The 19,280-nt window shown below is 35.4% G+C and overlaps 1 protein-coding gene across 2 annotated transcripts in view; it reads right to left on the reverse strand.

Annotated features, from left to right (window-relative positions):
- Positions 1 to 19,280, reverse strand: part of ADK (adenosine kinase) — a 560,488-nt gene that overhangs the window by 362,604 nt on the left and 178,604 nt on the right. For both annotated transcript variants that reach the window (XM_075534681.1, XM_075534682.1), the window contains exon 4: positions 5,962 to 6,040. In XM_075534681.1, coding sequence (XP_075390796.1) covers positions 5,962 to 6,040 — 79 coding nt within the window. The remainder of the gene's footprint in view (positions 1 to 5,961; positions 6,041 to 19,280) is intronic.

Below are 19,280 nucleotides of genomic sequence, written 5' to 3' on the forward strand. Positions count from 1 at the left end.
TGGGGCAGAAAAAACAAGGCTTTGTAACCCAGTAGAGATTCACAGACTGGAAACCACATGGGCAGTTCTGCGTTGCCCTGTAGGGTTTCTGTGAGCTGAGAATAGACTCTGTGGCAGTAAGCGTGTTTTAGTGTTCAGTCCCGACACAAGGTTTCAGTGGAGCCTTCATACTATGACAGACTCTGGTGATCTACCTCTGGAAAAATCGCTTATAAAAACCATATGGAAAACAACAATCCCATCCAATAACTCACCCGTTTTATGGCCCACGTTTAACTCTCTACTTTTGAGAGATTTAGATTGAAGATAAACAGTTGTGAAGGAAGGCAGGTTTGGTGTATTTTATTGCATATTCTCATCAAATTACTAGAATTATATATTTTGTTCTTACTGTGTCATTTAATACTAATAACGTGCTATCAGGAAAAACTGTGAATGACTTTTAAATGGACCAAAAAGAGTTCTGAGTGTCATCACTGGTAACCTATGTATTATTTAGATTGCACCCTTTGAGTTTATCTGATTCTATAGAATTCATATCTTCCAGTTTTTGAATTACACTATAAGCCTGTACATTCTAGATTAATGATAGCAATAATTTCTGTTTACAGACAAGTAAATAAATTATGAGCCATCAATGGATAATTGAATCCCCATGCCCATATGTGTAGTCAAAAAAGCAATTTTATATTTTTGTTTGTTTATTGATTGATTTTTAGGTAGGAAAAAGATTTTAAAGGCTGTATTTGAAATAAAGTATGCCAAAAATTTATTTCTACCTTCTCCAAGGAGTTGATTAAATAGTAACTTCTTTGCCTTATTATGATTTTTGAAATTTATCTATATATTTTCTTTTTATTAACTACATGTCTCTGCTCATTAAATTATCCTTTAAAGTGGCTTCAATAGCTTACTAATCCACTCATTATAATCAGTGAGTTAAATTAAAATTTTGACCTGTAATCACTATATGAATTAAAAGTTTATCATTTGGCGGATAGCTTATAAAAATAGCCTATGAAATAACGATTACTCCCATTTTGAAGACCACAATATATGACCAAACTCACTGCCACTGAGTCCATTCTGACTCATAGCCACCCAATATGAGAGAATAGAATAGAACTGCCCTTGTGAGTTTCTAAGAATCTAACCCTGAACAGGCCTGGAAAGTTTCATCTTTCCCCTGCAGAGCAACGGGTGGTTTTGAACTGCTGACCTTTCTGTCAGAAGCCCAAAAGATAACTCACTACACCACCAGGACTTCTTCATGACGATTAAAGCTATGTGTTAACTAGGCTGTGCCATGAGTCAGTGTTTTAGCAGTTATGATGCAGCCATCCTACACCCCACTTCCCCCAGGTGTTCTAATATAATAAAAGAAGAAACTAGAGCTTGAAAGCTTCAACAATTTACCCATGCTTCCACATGCCCATTTTGCCCAATTCTGGGCACATATTCCTGTCCCCATTCACTTTGCTATGAGTTTAAACTTTGTTGTATTTCATAATTTTAAAAACAGCCATTGAGTCCATTTCACTCTATAGCAATCTTACAAGATAGAGTAGAATTGCCCAACAGCAAGGCTATAAATCCTTAAATCAGCAAAAAACCCTCAACTTTCTCAAGGAGCAACTGGGGAGTTAGATCTGCTGATCTTGAAGCAAGCAGCCCGACACACAATGCGCTCTACCACGAGGGCTCCTAACGGTTCCAAAGAGCAGGGAAACCCACAGACCAGCTTTTCTTTTAGAATCAACGCTGAGAGGGCCATTATAAAATGTCATTTTCACTGAACAAACTCAACAATTTAAATCTGTACATGTGTCCTACTCCCATGAAAAAAACTGACTTTATTTTTCAGTTTCAAAAATGACTACATCATCTTGGGGTTTTTTGTAGGGGGGGGGGTGGGGAATGGTAGAAAAGGAAAGAAAATCTATAAATTTAATTCCAACATAGAATAAGAAATGAAATAGTGGTGAGATTTTTTTTTCACATGAATAAAATTAATCACTGTTTATTTCTGTATTTTTTACCTATTCTGTCTTTGCTTGGCAGGATAAGCATGATAAAGAATATATTTAATTAAATTATCTACCATAAGATTTCACATTAATACCCACAATATAAGTATGCCTATCTTTTTAAAATGGAGAATGGTGAAATATAAGTAGATTTATAATAAAAACTTCAGAGTAGAACAATAGTGTTTAGACAATCTCTCAGTATGAACTACAAAGAAACACCTAAAGACAAGAAGGGAGTTTTTAAGTACGTGGCTAAAAGAGAAAAATTAGGAAAGAAGACAGGGGTGAGAGAAATATTGATTCTACATATCCATGTGGCTTGAAATTATTCATTAATCTTAAAATTGGAAGAGCAGGCATCGCATTTGCAATGACAACACAGTTTGAGGAGACTCTGTTGCCTCACCATCTGCCACATCCTACTCTAATATTTATAAATATAGTTGTGCACTGACATTTCTACAACTGCTCCAGGTGTAAGGCATTAGAAGAGAAAATTCACTTTGATCAATGTCATTTCTTATTTTTAGATCTAAGCTAACCTTCCCAATGCTGCAATCTTTTAATACAGTTCCTCATGTTGTGGTGACCCCCCCATCCATAAAATTATTTTCGTTGCTACTTCAAACTGTAATCATGCTATTATTAATAATTAATAACCCCTGTGAAAGTGTCATTTGACCCCCAAAGGGGTCACTACCTACAGACTGAGAATCACTAATCTAAGCAACTAGACTGTGTCCACATTCCCAGAAGTAGACCTGGTATACATTTTTCAATTTGTTTATTTTTTCTTTTTTTCTGGGTGAATTGTATCTCAAAAAACAAAAATAAAGATATTTCATAGGACAGAACTGAATCTGCAGCTCCGGGAGAGAGACATATCTGATTCGAGCACACGGGAGCAAGTGAAGTTGGAGGGAGAGTGGAGCGCATCCTGGCCCACCAAGCCTTGAGGACAATATACCCGCTCAGAGCAGCCAATCCACAGAGAAGACCACATGGCCGGCCCCAATATGAGACATGACATCCCTCACTGACCCATAGCCCTACAGGGGAAAACATTGGAGACACAGTGTGGGATTTCCACCCAATCTGATCCCACCACATCTAGGCAAAATACTAAGGGTGTGAAACAGAACAGCAAGGCAGACAAAGCAACAATGTCCCCAGGGAATACCAAAAATAGGCTTTGGGGCCAGGGCTTGCGCCCCAACAGGCTCGACTAGAAAATACTCCTAAGGGCCAAGAAACAGTCCTGATCTAATTACAAGCTTTTCTTTTTTGTTGTGTTTTGTTTTTGTCATTGGTTTGTTGTTGTTGCTTTTGTTTTATTTTGTTGCTTGGTTTTGCTCTGTCTTTTTTTGTGCATGTTATTATCTCCGCAGGTCTGTTTAAATAAAACAGGCAGGATGAATTATCTGGAGGAGAAAACAACAGGACCCACAGTCCCAGGGGGACATGGGAGAGGGGGAGGTGCGGGGAAAGGTAGTGGTATTAATAAACCCAGGGACAAGGGAACAACAAGTGATCCAAATTGGTAGTGAGGAGGGTATAGGAGACATGGGAGGGCATGATCAAGGGTAATGTAACCAAAATGAATTACTAAAACCCAAATGAAGACTGAGCATTATAGTGGGACAACAGGAAAGTCAAAGGAAATAGAGGAAAGAGCTAGGAGGCAAAGGGCATTTATAGAGGTCTAAATAAAGGCATGTACATATGTAAATATATTTATATATTAGGATGGGGAAATAGATCTATATGCATATATTTACAGGTTTAGTACTAAGGTAACAGATGGACTTTGGGCCTCCACTCAAGTACTCCCTCAATGCAAGAATACTTTGTTCTATTAAACTGGCATTCCATGATGTCCACTTTCCAGTTAAAATCGCTGAAGACAAAGTGGGTGAATAAGCAAATGTGGTGAAGAAAGCTGATGGAGCCCGGCTATCAAAAGATAGAGTGTCTGAGGTCTTAGATATGACAAAATAATAATTTATAAATTATCAAGGGTTCATGAGGGAGGGGGGTGTGGGGAGGGAGGGTAAAAATGAGGATTTGATGCCAGGGCCTTAAGTGGAGAGCAAATGTTTTGAGAATGATGAGGGCAATGAATGTACAAATGTGCTTTACACAATTGACGCAGGTATGGATTGCGATAAGAGTTGTATAAGCCCCAAATAAAATGATTTTTTTAAAGTCGATTATGGAAGATATCGTTAGGTCAAAATGTATCAACTTATCATATGTTCTCCCTTCTTACCCATTTTAAAATCATTTCAGTGTTTCATATTTTCTACTTCGATTGTCGTTTTCTATGTTTTGCCTAGTTGTCATTTTGCTTCCTATTTGTGTTTTGCATGATTTTCTGTATCTGAAATCCGGGATAGGTAGATTTACAGAGACTGGAACTGGGGTGATAATTGCCTCGGAGCATGGCAGGAGAGGATGGAGGGAAATGGGCAGCTAACAACAAATGTGGGTGAGAAGAAAATGTTCTGAAATGGATTGTGTTGATGATTACACAAATCTCTTTAATATGACAGAATAATTAAATTGTATGATATGTGAAGAATATGACAATAAAAGTGTTTTAAAAAGATAATCAGAAATAATTGGGTTTATAATAAATATATAGAAAATCCCCAAAGGCTAACTTTATAACAATAGAAAGCAAGATGAAGCCTCTGATTTTCATCAATTATAATTTCTAAACAATACTTCAATAACAAAATTGAACACCATTTCATTTGAAATGTATGGTTTTTAAGTATATCAGCTTTACAATTTATTAAACTCTCCTTTAATATGTTTCTGTTATATTTGAGTATTATAATTTTAGCTTATCTCTAAATATTTGCCAGGAAATTATTTGATTAAGATTTGGGAGAGTTTTGAAACATAATCCTGAAAACGAATTCATTAATTTATATGAAAAGTCAATTAAAAACATCCCTAGGTCAATGCTCTACAAAAACATATATGTACTGGATACCATTTTACTCTTATCAGAAGGTCAAACAAATTCACCGCCATTAAGTCAATTCTGACTTACAGAGACGCTACAGGACAGTGTAAAACTAGGATGGTTAAAATGGTTAAAATGAAAATAAAACTACCTAACTGACTGTGCTTACTAATCAGATAGAGATTGGTGGAAACTTGCAACTACAGCCCTAAAATAACCTTCAGGTATGAAAATTAACTCACTCCTAAGGCTCAATGGTCATAGAAACAATAAATATGTCTGTTACGGGTGCAGTACACCAGAGAAGGGTACATCATTAGAACTGTCGATCGCTGCAATCACAAGAGCAGGATTTACTTAAAAGGAAAAGTCAAATGGGACAAAGAAGTAGGATAAGAGATGTTACATTGTGAGGACTGCATCATGAAACAAGATGTATGTGATGTGACTTGCTGAACGGAAAACTGATCTGTTCGTTACAACTTCATCCAATTCACGATAAAAATTTTAAAGTAGAAAAAACTTTGGCACAGTAAAAGTTTAAATAGAGTTAAAGTACAATGAAGGAATAAGTACTACTTATAGATTAAAAGGAAAAATATAAGAAAATAAAAAATAATATCATATCAATAATGTGAAAATTTATAAAACAGAAACAGGCCAAAGGATATCGTAAGAAATTAAAACAGTAATGAACAAATAAAACAAAACAGTGGGATTTTTCTAAGTAAAAACTTGCAAGTAAACAGTGTAAGGAGTCATGCTCTCTCAAAATACTATTGAAATGTATGTATAACTGTATTACAGAGCAAGCATTAAAACAGTGAACTCAAACAAACAAAAAAGAAGCTAGTTCACAATCAACAAAATATACAATGGAGAAATTGTGCCATAAGGTTGAATGTCCAAGACTGTATTAAATCCTTTTCTTTATAAGCTTTAAAATAATTAACCAACCTGAGCCACTTTCATTGAGTTCTGGGTAGAGCCACCAGCATGATATTCAACACTGAATTTTTTTACAAGTTCCTCAAACCTACAAGAAAATCATAGCAAAGAAATATATATGAGAATCTGTCAGTTATCATAATACAAATCTAAAATAAAGGTGGAATAAATCGCATAAAATCGGAATTTTAAAATTATATCATTATGAAAAAAATTATATCATTATGTTGAATCAAGTAAATTAAAATATTATGACAAATTTCCATACTTAAATTGCCTCATAAACATACCCTTATATGAATTTTAAATGTCTATGCTGTCTATAATTATACATTAAACAGAAGGTATAAATAATAACTCATAACTTATCATTTAAGTAATTCATTAAGTTCCTATAGCATTTAATATAATAATGACAAATGAATATTCTAATATGCTTGTAATTTAATGAAGAACTAAGTACATTGGGTTGTACTCTTAGGAAAGTAACTTTTAAGTGATACAGTTTCCATCTTCTAAATTAAGGTCAAGAAACTATTATGGTTGGCATCTGATAAAAGCTATAGAATTGCTCCCAAGAAAAATGTTTATATTCACTATACACGAAATTTTACCTACTAGATCAATTATGTATACTCTCTCCTAAAATACATATCAAGCCAGGGGACAATGAACAATAATACAAATAATTTTGAATTAAAAAAGCATTCATTAACTGGTATTATAATACCACATCTGTTCATTGCATGTCTCTAACATTTTCCACATAATAGGAAACAACCAGGTCGAGCTGGTATTTACTTTAATTGCAAAGGATTACAAAGTTTGGGGGAACAAAAGGATGAATGTATATGAAAAAGTAGAGAAAATGCTTCAAACTGTGCAGTGAAGATATTAAATACTACAAAAGTTCAACAGAGACTGGTTATATGGGCAGAATATGTAAGGAAACAGATTAGTCGTGAAAAATATTTACAAAAGACGCACCCGTACCATTTAAAAGAATTCAAAATGTATTTAAAAAACCCAGATGTGATCAGATTTGGAATAGACAATGGCATTCTGCACACTCCAATGCCCTGGTTCACACGTTTAGATCTCTTCTGAGCTAGGTTTGTGAACTAAGCTATCAGCGAGAGTGAAGCTAGAGATAGAAGGGGAAACAGAGAGTGAATGAACAAAGTGCATAGGCAGAGAGTGACTGGTTATCTAGGCCCATCTGAGGTCACTCCCTTTTAAAAAGGCCGTTCCCCCAAAAGTTTTAGCCAGCTCTCTAGTGGGTTCCCTGGTGGTGCCTTGAAAGATATATCCCCCGTGAATGTGCTATTATTTGCAGAAAGGATTTTGCAATTATAATTAAGAACCTTGAGATAACATTACTTTATACTATCCAGGTAGAACCTTAACTAGTATACTTATAAAAGAACAAACAAAAGGTCATATAAAGACAGAAAGAAGTCAAGGATTCACTCAGAGCATCTCAGAGGAAGCACAACATTGTTGACTCCTGATTTCAGACTTGTGAAAAAATAAATTTCTGGGAACCGATTGCAAGGATCTACATGTGACTTCCTCCCTGGGGGACAGACAACAGAAAAGTCGGTGAAGAGAGACATTAGACAGGGAAAGATATAACAAAATAATAATTTACAAATTATCAAGGGCTCATGAAGGAGAGGGGGGAGCGTGGAGGGAGGGGAAAAAAATGAGGACCTGATGCCAGGGGCTTAGGTGGAGATTAAATGTTTTGAGAATGGTGAGGGCAATGAATGTACAAATGTGCTTTACACAATTGATGTATGTATGGATTGTGATAAGAATTGTATGAGCCCCTAATATAATGATTAAATTTTAAAAAGAGAGAAAAAGAAAAAAGAAATTCCCATTGTTATAAACCACCCAGGTTATAGTAACTTACTATGACAATCCTAGGAAACAAATGCACCATCATTTCTCACAGTTTAGGGCCTCTTTTCTTAAGTTTAGTCTCTTCTCCTATATCAGAAGCCTCACTCTTTAAATAGCTAAGGGTCATAATATTTTAGGAAGAACTAACAGATCTAAATTTGTTATAGACACTAAAACTACAGCAAACCATCTCTAATTCAACTTGGAAAAGTATAGAATGAAATATTTCACTTTCTACATTGGAAAGCAAACCGCAAATTGCTGGAGACTGGAATCTGACTATAAACTGAAATTCTAGTCATAACATTTACTATCTACCTTTGCCACAACATAGCCTTCTATATCTTATAAATTGCAATGAGGATTAAACTGATAAGTTGAATAAACTATCTTCTTTATTCCCATCTTTAGTAGCTACTCAATAAATATTACATATGAAACTTGATATTTACAAAGAAACTAGGATTCCTTCTGGCACATAACAACGCCTAACACAATAGAAGTAACACTGCCCAGCACTGCGCCATTCTCACGCGTTCCTGTGCTTGAGGCCCACTCTTACAGCCACTGTGTCAAATCCATCTCCTTAAAGGCCATACCATGCATGATGTCTTTCTTCAGAGACTGGTATCTCCTCACAATATGTCCAAAATATGTAACACTGTCTCCTCATCCTTGCCTGTAAGAAGTACTCTGGCCTTACTTCTTCCAAGACAAGTTGGTTTGCCCATTTAGCAGTCCATGATACTTTCAATACTCTTTTCTAGCACCACAATTCAAAATCATTGATTCTTCTTCAGTCTGTCTTATTCAATGTCCAACGTTCACATGCTTATGGGGCATATGAAATTACCATGACTTGGGTCAGGCCCTTATTCCTAAAGTAACATCCTTGCTTTTCAATAGCTTAAAGGGTTATTCTTTTTTTTTTTAAACGTTTTATTAGGGGCTCATACAACTCTTATCACAATCCATACATATACATACATAATTGTATAAAGCACATCCATACATTCCCTGCCCCAATCATTCTCAAAGCATTTGCTCTCCACTTAAGCCCTTTGCATCAGGTCCTCTTTTTTTTTCCCCTCCCTCCCCACTACCCCCTCCCTCATGTGCCCTTGCTAATTTATACATCGTTATTTTGTCATATCTTGCCCTATCCGGAGTCTCCCTCCCCCCCCCCTTCTCTGCCGTCCCTCTCCCAGGGAGAAGGTCACATGTGGATCCTTGTAATCAGTTCCCCCTTTCCAACCCACTCACCCTCCACTCTCCCAGCATCGCCCCTCACACCCTTGGTCCTGAAGGTATCATCCACCCTGGATTCCCTGTGCCTCTAGCCCTCATATGTACCAGTGTACAACCTCTGTCCTATCCAGCCCTGCAAGGTAGAATTCGGATCATGGTAGTTGGGGGTAGGAAGCATCCAGGATCTGGGGGAAAGCTGTGTTCTTCATCGGTACTACCTCGCACTAAAGGGTTATTTTTGTGCAGCAAATTAACAGAATGCAACTGGTCTTTTGATCTTATCTGTTGACTCCAGGAGCATTGATTGTGAACCCACACATGGTAACATCCTTAACAACTTCACTCTTTCTCCATGTATCATGGTACAGTTGTGAGGGTTTAGGTCTTACTAACATTGAGTTGTAATCCATACTAAATTCTTCAAGCCCTACTCATTTTCACTTAGCAAGGTTGTGTCATCTGCATATTGCTGGTTGGTAGTAAGCCTTCCCCTGATCTTGATGCTGCATTCTTAATTTATAATCCAGCTTCTCTGATCATTTGCTCTGCATACAGAGTAACTCTGGTGGAAGGATACAGCCCTGACACATACCTTTCCTGATTTGAACTATGCAGTATCCTCTTGATCCATGTACAAGTTTCACAGGGGCACAATCAAGTGTTCCGGGATTCCCATGCTTCTAAAGCAGCGGTTCTCAACCTATAAGCCGTAACCCCTTTGGGGGTCGAATGACCCTGTCACAGGAGTTACCTGATCCATCCTGATCCATAACCGTAACAAAATGACAGTGATGAAGTAGCAACGAAAATAATTTTATGGTGGGGGGGGGTCACTACAATAGATAGACCTGTGTTAAAGGGTGGCGGCATTAGGAAGGTTGAGAATCACTGTTCTAAAGGTTATCCACAGTTTGTTATGATCCACACAGTCAATGTGTTTGCAGAGTCAATAAAGCACAATAAATAGCTTTCTGGTATTCTCTGCTTTGAACTAAGATTCATCTGATGTCAGCAATGATATCCTGTGTTTTTCCTCATTCTCTTATTTTGTGAAGGTTGCCAGTGGTTTATCAATTTTGTTCATCTTTTCAAAGAATCAAATTCTTATCTTTTGTTTTCTATAGTTTAAAATTTTTCTGATTTTATTTTTGTTGTAATCTTTTTATCTTTTCTTCTAGTATTTGAAGGTTCCATTAAAGCTCTTAAATCGGCTATCACACACAAAAAACAACAACACGAGATTAAAATGAAACAGCTTTCATGAAAAAATTCACCGTGGAGAGCAAATGCTTTGAGAGTGATTAGGGCAAAGAATGTACGGATGTGCTTTATACAATTGATGTATGTATATGTGTGGATTGTGATAAGAGTTGTATGAGCCCCTAATAAAATGTAAAAAAAGAACAGAAAAAAAAAGAAAATGATTAGGGCAAAGAATGTACAGATGTGCTTTATACAATTGATGTATGTATATGTATGGATTGTGATAAGAGCTGTATGAGCCCCTAATAAAATGTTTTTTTTTAAAAAAAGCAGAATAAAAAAGAATCACCATTTGACTATGACTACAAAAAAAAATTCACTGTGAGCAAAGAGAACTTTCCCAGGTAATATGCAATACAAAAGCTCTGCCAAGTGGAGCTTTATTCCATTTTTTATTTCAGGTACCACCTTTGTATATTTATGGACATCTTTATATATAAGGTGACTTTCTTGTAAGCAGCATATAAAAGGGTTGTGCTTTTTTTAACCTTTGTTATTCTTTGTATTTTAATTGGTGAATTCATTCCAATTATTCAGTGGTGTTATTAATAAATATGGTTTTGCTGATGTCATTTTATAATAAGTTTTTTATGATGTTACTGGTTTCGGTTTTCATTACTTTTCATGTTCTGTTCCTGTTGTTTTCAGTGGTCTTTTTGATTCTCTTTCTATTTTGATCTTATTGTTTGTCTTGCTTATATAGTTTTTATCCTGTTTGTTTTGTCGAAATTATAATTTTTTCTTTGTAGTTTTACTTCCAATTTTAAAAGTTTGTTGTATTTTGTGAATAGTTCAATATCTTCTCTGTTTGAGTACTATTGTCTAACTATGTTCCCTTTGCTTGCTTTATTTTTACATTCATAGCGGAATGCCATGTATGATTCCTTGTTTTAATTTAGTTAGTATTGTTTGACACTGTATACTGCACAAGCATAATGCATTTTCCATAATTTCTTTTCTAATATTTTTAGTAAAGGTGGTCATTTTTCATACATTTGCTTAGTTTTTCCTTATTTGTAAATGTTTTTAATTTCTTCTCATATTTGAGGGATAATTTTTTGTATATGGGATTCTTGTTTGGCAATTTTTTTTCTTTCAGAATTTTGAATGTATTATTCCATTGGGCTTCGTACCTGAATGGCTTTGGAAGGAAAATCTGAATTTATTCTAGTTACTTACCCTTTAGATATAATTGTCTTGTTTGCTGCAATGTCAGGATTATTTCCTTATCTTTAATATTAGAACACTTGATTATTATAATTATCAGGGTGATTTCCTTTTGAATCAATTGTTTGGATTTCTAAAGACAGGCCACATTCAAGATACAAAACACTATGAGATAAATGATTTCCAAATACTTCTCCCATTTTGAGAGTTATCTTTTAGTCCTTTATGGCAGAAAAGTTAAGAATTTTTATGATATCCAATTGATCAATTTTGCTATTTGTTCTTTTTGTGTTATATCTGAGAATTCAATGTCAAATTCAAGGTCTCAAAGAAGTACTCTATGCTTTCTTCCAAGAGCTTTAGTTTTATATTTAAGTATCTTGGCTATTTTGAGAGTTTTTAAAATACAATATAATGTATTAGTCTAACTTCTTTGTGTGTGTGTGTGTGTTTGTTCGAGTGCTATTTGTTGAAAAGATTATTCTTTCTTCTACTGATGTGTCTTGGGACTCTTCTAAGAAATAATTGACCATAACGGTGTCAGTTTACTTCCTGGCTCTCAAGTCTCTCTTGCTGGCCTGTAACAGTAATACGTGTGTCTTTATGCCAATACCACTCATTGTTGCTCTGTAGCAAATTTTTAATAGAAAAGTATGTTATTTTTAAGAGTTTTGTTATTCTGAGTCCCTTGAGTCTGTCAGCTTCGCTAAATTGGAGGGACAAAGATACCACCCAGGCCTCAAATAGGGTCAAAATGCAATATGTAGATTAATTTGAGGAGTAATCATATCTTAACAATATTAAAGCTTGGAAGCATTTATTTAATGCTATTGAAATATTTTTTAAATCAATAAAATGAATGGTATGAACAATAAAACTGAGCAATGATATAAACAAAGATAAAACTAGAAAACCCAAAGAAATATCCAGCAAACAGACACAATATAAAGTATGAAAATACTTTTTAAAACTAAAGGGAAAGGATAATATCTCAGGTGGCCGAGTAAACAGGTGGCAAGATCCAGAGACGATGGTGAGGTTCTGTGCTGGGCTGCTAACCACAACTGGAACTGGAACCACCAGCTACTCCACAGGAGAAGGCTGAGGCCTCTGCCCCCAGAGGATTTGTAACCTTGGACGCCCAAAGAGGCGGTTCTATGCGATCCTACAATGTCACTGCGAGTCAGTCTCAATTTGATGGCCCGAAATGTGATTTTGGTTTGGGTCGTAGGAAACCAAAGAATGAATCGAGGCAATGGAGGACCAGAAAGGAATTCTGCGGAGGTGAGGATGGATGGTCGATATCGAAATTATTTTTTAAATGGCAACTTTTATCATTTCTATCATAGAAAACTAAAAACATTTAGTATTAACAGTGTTTCCATTATCATATAATGTAGAGTAAAAAAGTTTTGTTTTTATGTTTAGTTTTGATTTTCTAATTTCTTTAGGATATCTAAAGTAAAGCTGAACTCTTAATAGCTTTTATAAAGCAAACAACAATGGAAACACAGAACAGGAAAAAAATGGGAGAACGGAAAAGAAGTCTAACTATCATGTAATAAATAAACAAGCAAATAAATATTTGACTCTCAGGGCTCTTATTCTAACTACATGATCAGAGAAAGAGAGAGAGAATGTGTGTGTGTGTGTGTGTGTGTGTGTGTGCAGATACAGCTCTCCCTGCACAAACTCTGTTGTGTTTGGATATTTACTTTTTATGATATATATATATATATATAAAATCAAACAATCTTAAATACAAGATTATGAATAATGCATTGCTATGAGTAGTGGTTAGATATTTGCTATGGCACATGATTTAGGATATCATAGATCCTCAGACCTAACCACGAGTGTCCAATCACTATGAGTCTAACCACTACATCTGACCACTACTCTTTCCAAAGCATCATTCATAATCTTAGACTTATGACTGAACAATTATACATATGCATATACATACTTTAACACAGCATGTAGCACACAATATTTACTTAGTATTTAATATCTCTTAATGTTTCCTAAGTTTTGATGATAAGCCAGGCACATTTTATTATTAGTCATTATCTTATGTTTTAATACTAATGTATTTGCTTTAATTTTCATTCATCCCGACATTCAGAAATATAATCAAGTTAAAAAAAATCTATCCAAGTTGCTAATATCTCTAGTTCTAATGATTTATCTGTTTTTCTCTAACATATAATATTCACCATTTATGAATGACATTGTTGCTTTCCTTTTTTTTTAAAATCAAATAAGCATGAACTTAGAAAAATAAAAAATATATAATATTTTCATTTTTTGAGCTTCCTAAAATAAAATCTAAGTGACTGACTAGACTATATTTACACATTAAATAAAATGACTTCAAAAAATAAAATAAATGATTTCTTGACAACTCTGACCATCTATGCTATCCTAAATAATATAATATAGCACACATCGAATGGCTCCCGGTCCTAAAGCATCATTCATAATCTTGGATTTAGATTGATTAAATATGTATACATACATACATGCTATTGCATTATTCATTTCTACCTCGTACAAAGACCTTTTTATATTAAATTTGAGCAACTCTGTTTTGTAGTGAATTAATTACACTGTTAGACTGCTAAGTCCAAGGTCAGCAGTTCAACCTCTTTCCTGGCCCAAAGGAGAAAGGTAAGATTTTCTGTCCCCTCAAAGGTTTACCGGCTCAGATACCCACAGGGAAGTTCTATACTATCATCCATAGTCCCTATGAGTCACTTGGAAAGTTTTTGTGGTAACTTTGAAATGAATACATCATACAGAATATGTAAAGAATTCTCTATGTTGTCTTACCTGGCCTTCTCTACTTTTCTATTTTAGTTCTAATATCTCTAGTAATGGCTCTACAAAGAACTCACGGATAATATTCAGGATTCAAGAATTTATTTAAAATGATTAGCGTTAACAAAAAGAATGTATTAAGTAAGGCAACAGGTTGTAACGCTAGTGAGAAATGCTCAGGATAGAGTTGTTTACCTGGACATGTTGCAAACGTTTCTCAGGGCAGCTAATAAATGCCAAAATGGAAGGCCGCTCTTCTGTAATCCTCAAATTGGAGGCATTCTGCTCAAGCTCCATGAATTAAGCATCCAGGGGCATATCTCGCCCTCGTCTACCTCTAGTCTTCTGGAACCAGGAGGTTTACTGTACAGCTCTCAAGGTCCAGCGGACACACTCCATTGCTGGATCATGCAGGTAATGAGATAACCCCCTCCTACTTCTTGGAGAGCAATTTCTTTTAAAATTTTTTAATGTTTTTTAGTTGGGGCTCTTACAGTTCTTATCACTATCCATCCATCCATCCATTGTGTCAAGCACATATGTTGCCATCATCATTTCAAAGCATTTTCTTTCTACTTGAGCCCTTGATATCAACTCATCTCCCTCACTTGAACCCTTGATATTTTATAAATTTATAATCCCCACCATGTCTTACATCAATCACTGTCTCCTTTCACGCACTTTTCTATTGTCCATCCCCCTAGAAAAGGGTTACATAGAGCTCATTGTGACCGAGTCCCCTTTTCTCCCCCACCTTGCCCTTCCCCTCCTGGTATGTCTATTCTCATTATTGGTCCTGAGGGGTTTATTGATCCTGGATTCCCTGTGTTACGAGGAGAGCTCTTTTTACACACAATGGGATAGCACTCCAGTCAGTCTTGTTCACAGTTACTCACAGGTAAATCCTATCTGTATTTTCCCCTACCTTCTTCCCAGATCCATGCAGGAAAAGGTCACTTGACAAGGGGTTAGAGACATTGGCTAGAGCCGTGGTTCTCAAGCTTCCTCATGCCACGAAGCTTTAATACAGCTCCTCATGTTGTGGTGACCCCCAACCATAACATTGTTTTCCTAACTGTAATTTTTCTACTGTTATGAACCATAATGTAAATATCTGATATGCAGGATGTAGTTTCATTGTTACAAATTGAACATAATTAAACATAACTAAAGCATAGACATTAATCACAGAACAATATGTAGTTATATATTGTGAAATATTTATGTGCTTTCCGATGTTTTTAGGCAACCGCTGTGAAACAGTCGTTCAACTCCCAACGGGGTCACGACCCACAGGTTGAGAACCACTGGGCTAGAGGAACCATATTAAATAATTCATTGTCCCTGCACTATACATATTCAATAATGAAGAAAAATGGATAAAAGATTAATAGAAATTTTGTATGGCCAGGCCTCAGGGAGGAGACGTGACTGTTACAGTATATGCATTTTTACACAGGATGATTGATGTACTTGGTTTCATTGAATTGTCCAGGAGAAAATGTAGAATTGGGAAATGTTATCTATATTATTATGACTTAACTCTAAAAAGGGAGCTTGAATTATGGGGAGTTATGGAAATGTTCTTTAGGATCACAGGACAAAGCATAACTGCTATGCCACCCAGGACTCCATGGAAATGATCTTTTCTGGTGATTACACAAATATTTATCAAATCCACAGGACTGAACACATTAAAGTATAGGTAAATAATAGTTCACTATACTTCAGTCAGAGAACTCAGGTGGGAAGATGGGATTAGTGCTGGTGCTAACCCCGCATGGGGGTTCAAACCTACGATTCACTCTAGAATGGGCTGTGTCTCCTCTTATGAAGATCTGGAGTCTCAGAAACCCACAGAAGTTCTAGTCAATCTTATAGGTTAGTTATCAGTCAAAATGGACCCATGCAGTGGATTAGTTTGGGGTTATAATTAAATATATCTGATTTATTTATAATTTATTAATTTATTATTATTATATTAATTTATATATTATATTTATTTATTTATAAAGAAGAATATGCTACCTCAGGGAACTACTAAAAGCAATTCAAAACCTACACTGCATATACCTGTCTAGCTAGCTATACGGACAGGAATATACACCTGGACACAGAAAGACAAGGCAAACAAATTTAAAACCCAAAATAATTCTGGTAGGTAAAATTCATACAATTATCCCCAGTTTCCAATTGAAGGCATACATGAGCTCTGACTTTTTAAAAAGAAAACAACTTTTTATTTGGAAATATATTCATGTGGAAAGGCTGTAAGAATTTAACAGGACTCTGTTTCATTTCTCTCTCTCAAATATACAGATACTTATTTATACGAAGTTCTATTGACATAGGAAGGTTATTCCTCCACTTTCAAGGTGTTGGAATTCCTGTTATGTTGTCTCATCCCAGTTTGAAGGTTCAGTCATATGTGGCTCTGTCTTTTGTTGACCTTATGTGTAGGGGGAAGATGTGGAGTCAGATCCATTATCCTCCGATGCCAGTTTAGTTACTTGAACACAGTTCTCACAATGTGCAAGTTGCAGATTATTTATAGTTAAGAATATAATAAAATCATATAAAAGATTTTTATAGAATATTTGCAATAAAATGCCTCATGGTATCAACTACTTTTTAATTACACTCAATTGTGATTTGGTTATTTTAAAGATGCACGCAGAAGACACGTTAAAATTAAGGGGAAAAAGTAAAGGAAAGGTGATAAAGATAAGAGAGAGAAGAAACTATATAATAGAAATAACTCAATGTTTATGTGCAGCTTCTCCAGTTATTTGATCTGAAGCAAACACTACTTGAAGTAAAAGACTTCATGAGAAATCATTCTTATATTTTAATGACGTATATAAAAGAGAATTATGAACAAGAAAATGAGCCCAAACCTCACTTTTAAAGCTCTAGTTCTCAGGGTCATTGCTTTCCAGTCACAGAAGCTGAAGCCACTCTTACCCAAATCTCAGGAAACTAAATGAGCTCAGCACCATGTAAAGAATAAAAAAGCCCTCCAGATTGTACTGATATTACCCAAGCATCAACAATTCTGAATATTTAATAAAGATAGTAGACATACAAGCATAAGGGATAACACGCTTATAAGAATTACAATAAAACTAAAATATATATACTTCCTAGCAAACATTCACAACTGACAAGTACAATTTCTGGTGAAGTTCTTTCCAAAGTCCTCATCTAAACATAAAATAAATGAAAAACATAAGTAATTCTTAATTCTAAACAAGTTCTACTTATTAAGACCAAATGTTAATAGAATAATGATGGAGAAGGATCCACAGGCAAATTGTGAGATTCAAAGCTTTGAAAGTTTTTACCACAAATGTTTAAGTGAGGTTGAAAAAAACTGACTTAAATGTCAGTTTGATAAAAGCCAAAAAAACATTTCCCACATGTGTTTACATTTAAGCATATTAAAAAAAGATGGAAAAAGTAACAATCATTTGAAATTAAGGTTAAACTATAGGTTCATAAGGGTTGTAATTTAAAGGTACTTCTCAAGCCTCTCGTTTTCTCTTCTTGGATAAAAAAGCAGTTTAAAGCGATGTGTTACTCAGATAAACCCTTATTCAATTCTAAAGTGGTTAGAGGTTTAACTATTTCCATTGACAACTGTGCATATGAATGATGTTTCTTAGGTCACTTAAGATAAGTGTAACTTACATGTACAGTAAAAAAGCACCTTGTATGAAGGGGATCCAACAACTTTGTGGAAAAATGGAATTAAAAAATAGAATTTCTCCAACAAAATTTCAAAGCCCCTCTTATATGAGTAGCAATAATTAAAATAAAATGAAATATTCATAAATTCAGATGAAAGCATGATACGTATTACATTTTTACCCAATATAAAAACTTAAAAATAAAACAAAGCTTTTTTAAGATTTTCTTTAACCAGTAATATTTTTTCACATTTTAATCACACAAGGAAAGAAAATTCCATTACTAAGCAAAAGAACAATATGGTAGGAGTAGTTCTAAAACTGGCACATACAGTCTAGGTAAACACATAGTCCATCATGTGCAGACATGGTTTTAAAACATAAACCACATGATTTCCCCTCTTTATTGGTTTGTCTCATCTGCCATTCTGTCACTGAGCCCAGGTTTTGTAATGAAGACCTAGTTCTTCTAGAAGCGTATGAAAAAAGTATCCAAGCAACAATTAACCATTACCCTCAGACAAACTTAAAAAATCATTCACCAGAAGCACTCATTCAAACACTTAGGTCCCTAATCAAAACATACCACATAGAACTCAAGATTCTGAGTAGCACCTAGAAGGTCACAGCCAACCCTCCCACTGACAAGGAAAGTCAGATACAGTAAAGGCACCAGAAAGCCATGCAAACAACAAAGACTAAATGGATATATTTCCCAAGAGGTGAGAAGTTCAAAGGTCAGGCCAGAACTGACAGCTGTTTCTCCCACTTGGCCACATTTACAGAGTCTGGGCATAAGCCAGAGGATGGGAAGTGGGGTGGGGAGTTGGGCCCAGATGGCCACTACTGAAGGGAGAAAAAAAAGGGAAAAGTACTGAGCAGTAGCTCTGAGCATGAAGTTAGAGCCAAATTTGACATTTCAAGAACCTCAGAGAGATAAGTGGTCTGTCCCATAACACATTTGCTAAATTCTGGGAGTGAATGGCAGGCTAAGGGAATATCCCAAATCCTGTGATGAGCAGAGAAAAAGATCTTCCAGTCCGGCGGTGCAGAAGACACAAAAACAGGCCAGGGAGGACCTGAACCGCTTAGTTAAGAATTAAAAGCCCGGGGGGATAGACAATCAAAACTAAGGATTCTCAGGCACTTTGCCCCTGGGTAAGGGCAGGCAAAGCCACTCGATGAAGCCCAAAGATAAGTAAATGACACTGTTGAAGTGCTGGAAACAATTAC

Source organism: Tenrec ecaudatus, chromosome 16 (assembly GCF_050624435.1).
Source record: "Tenrec ecaudatus isolate mTenEca1 chromosome 16, mTenEca1.hap1, whole genome shotgun sequence".
NCBI classification, from domain to species: Eukaryota; Metazoa; Chordata; class Mammalia; order Afrosoricida; family Tenrecidae; genus Tenrec; species Tenrec ecaudatus.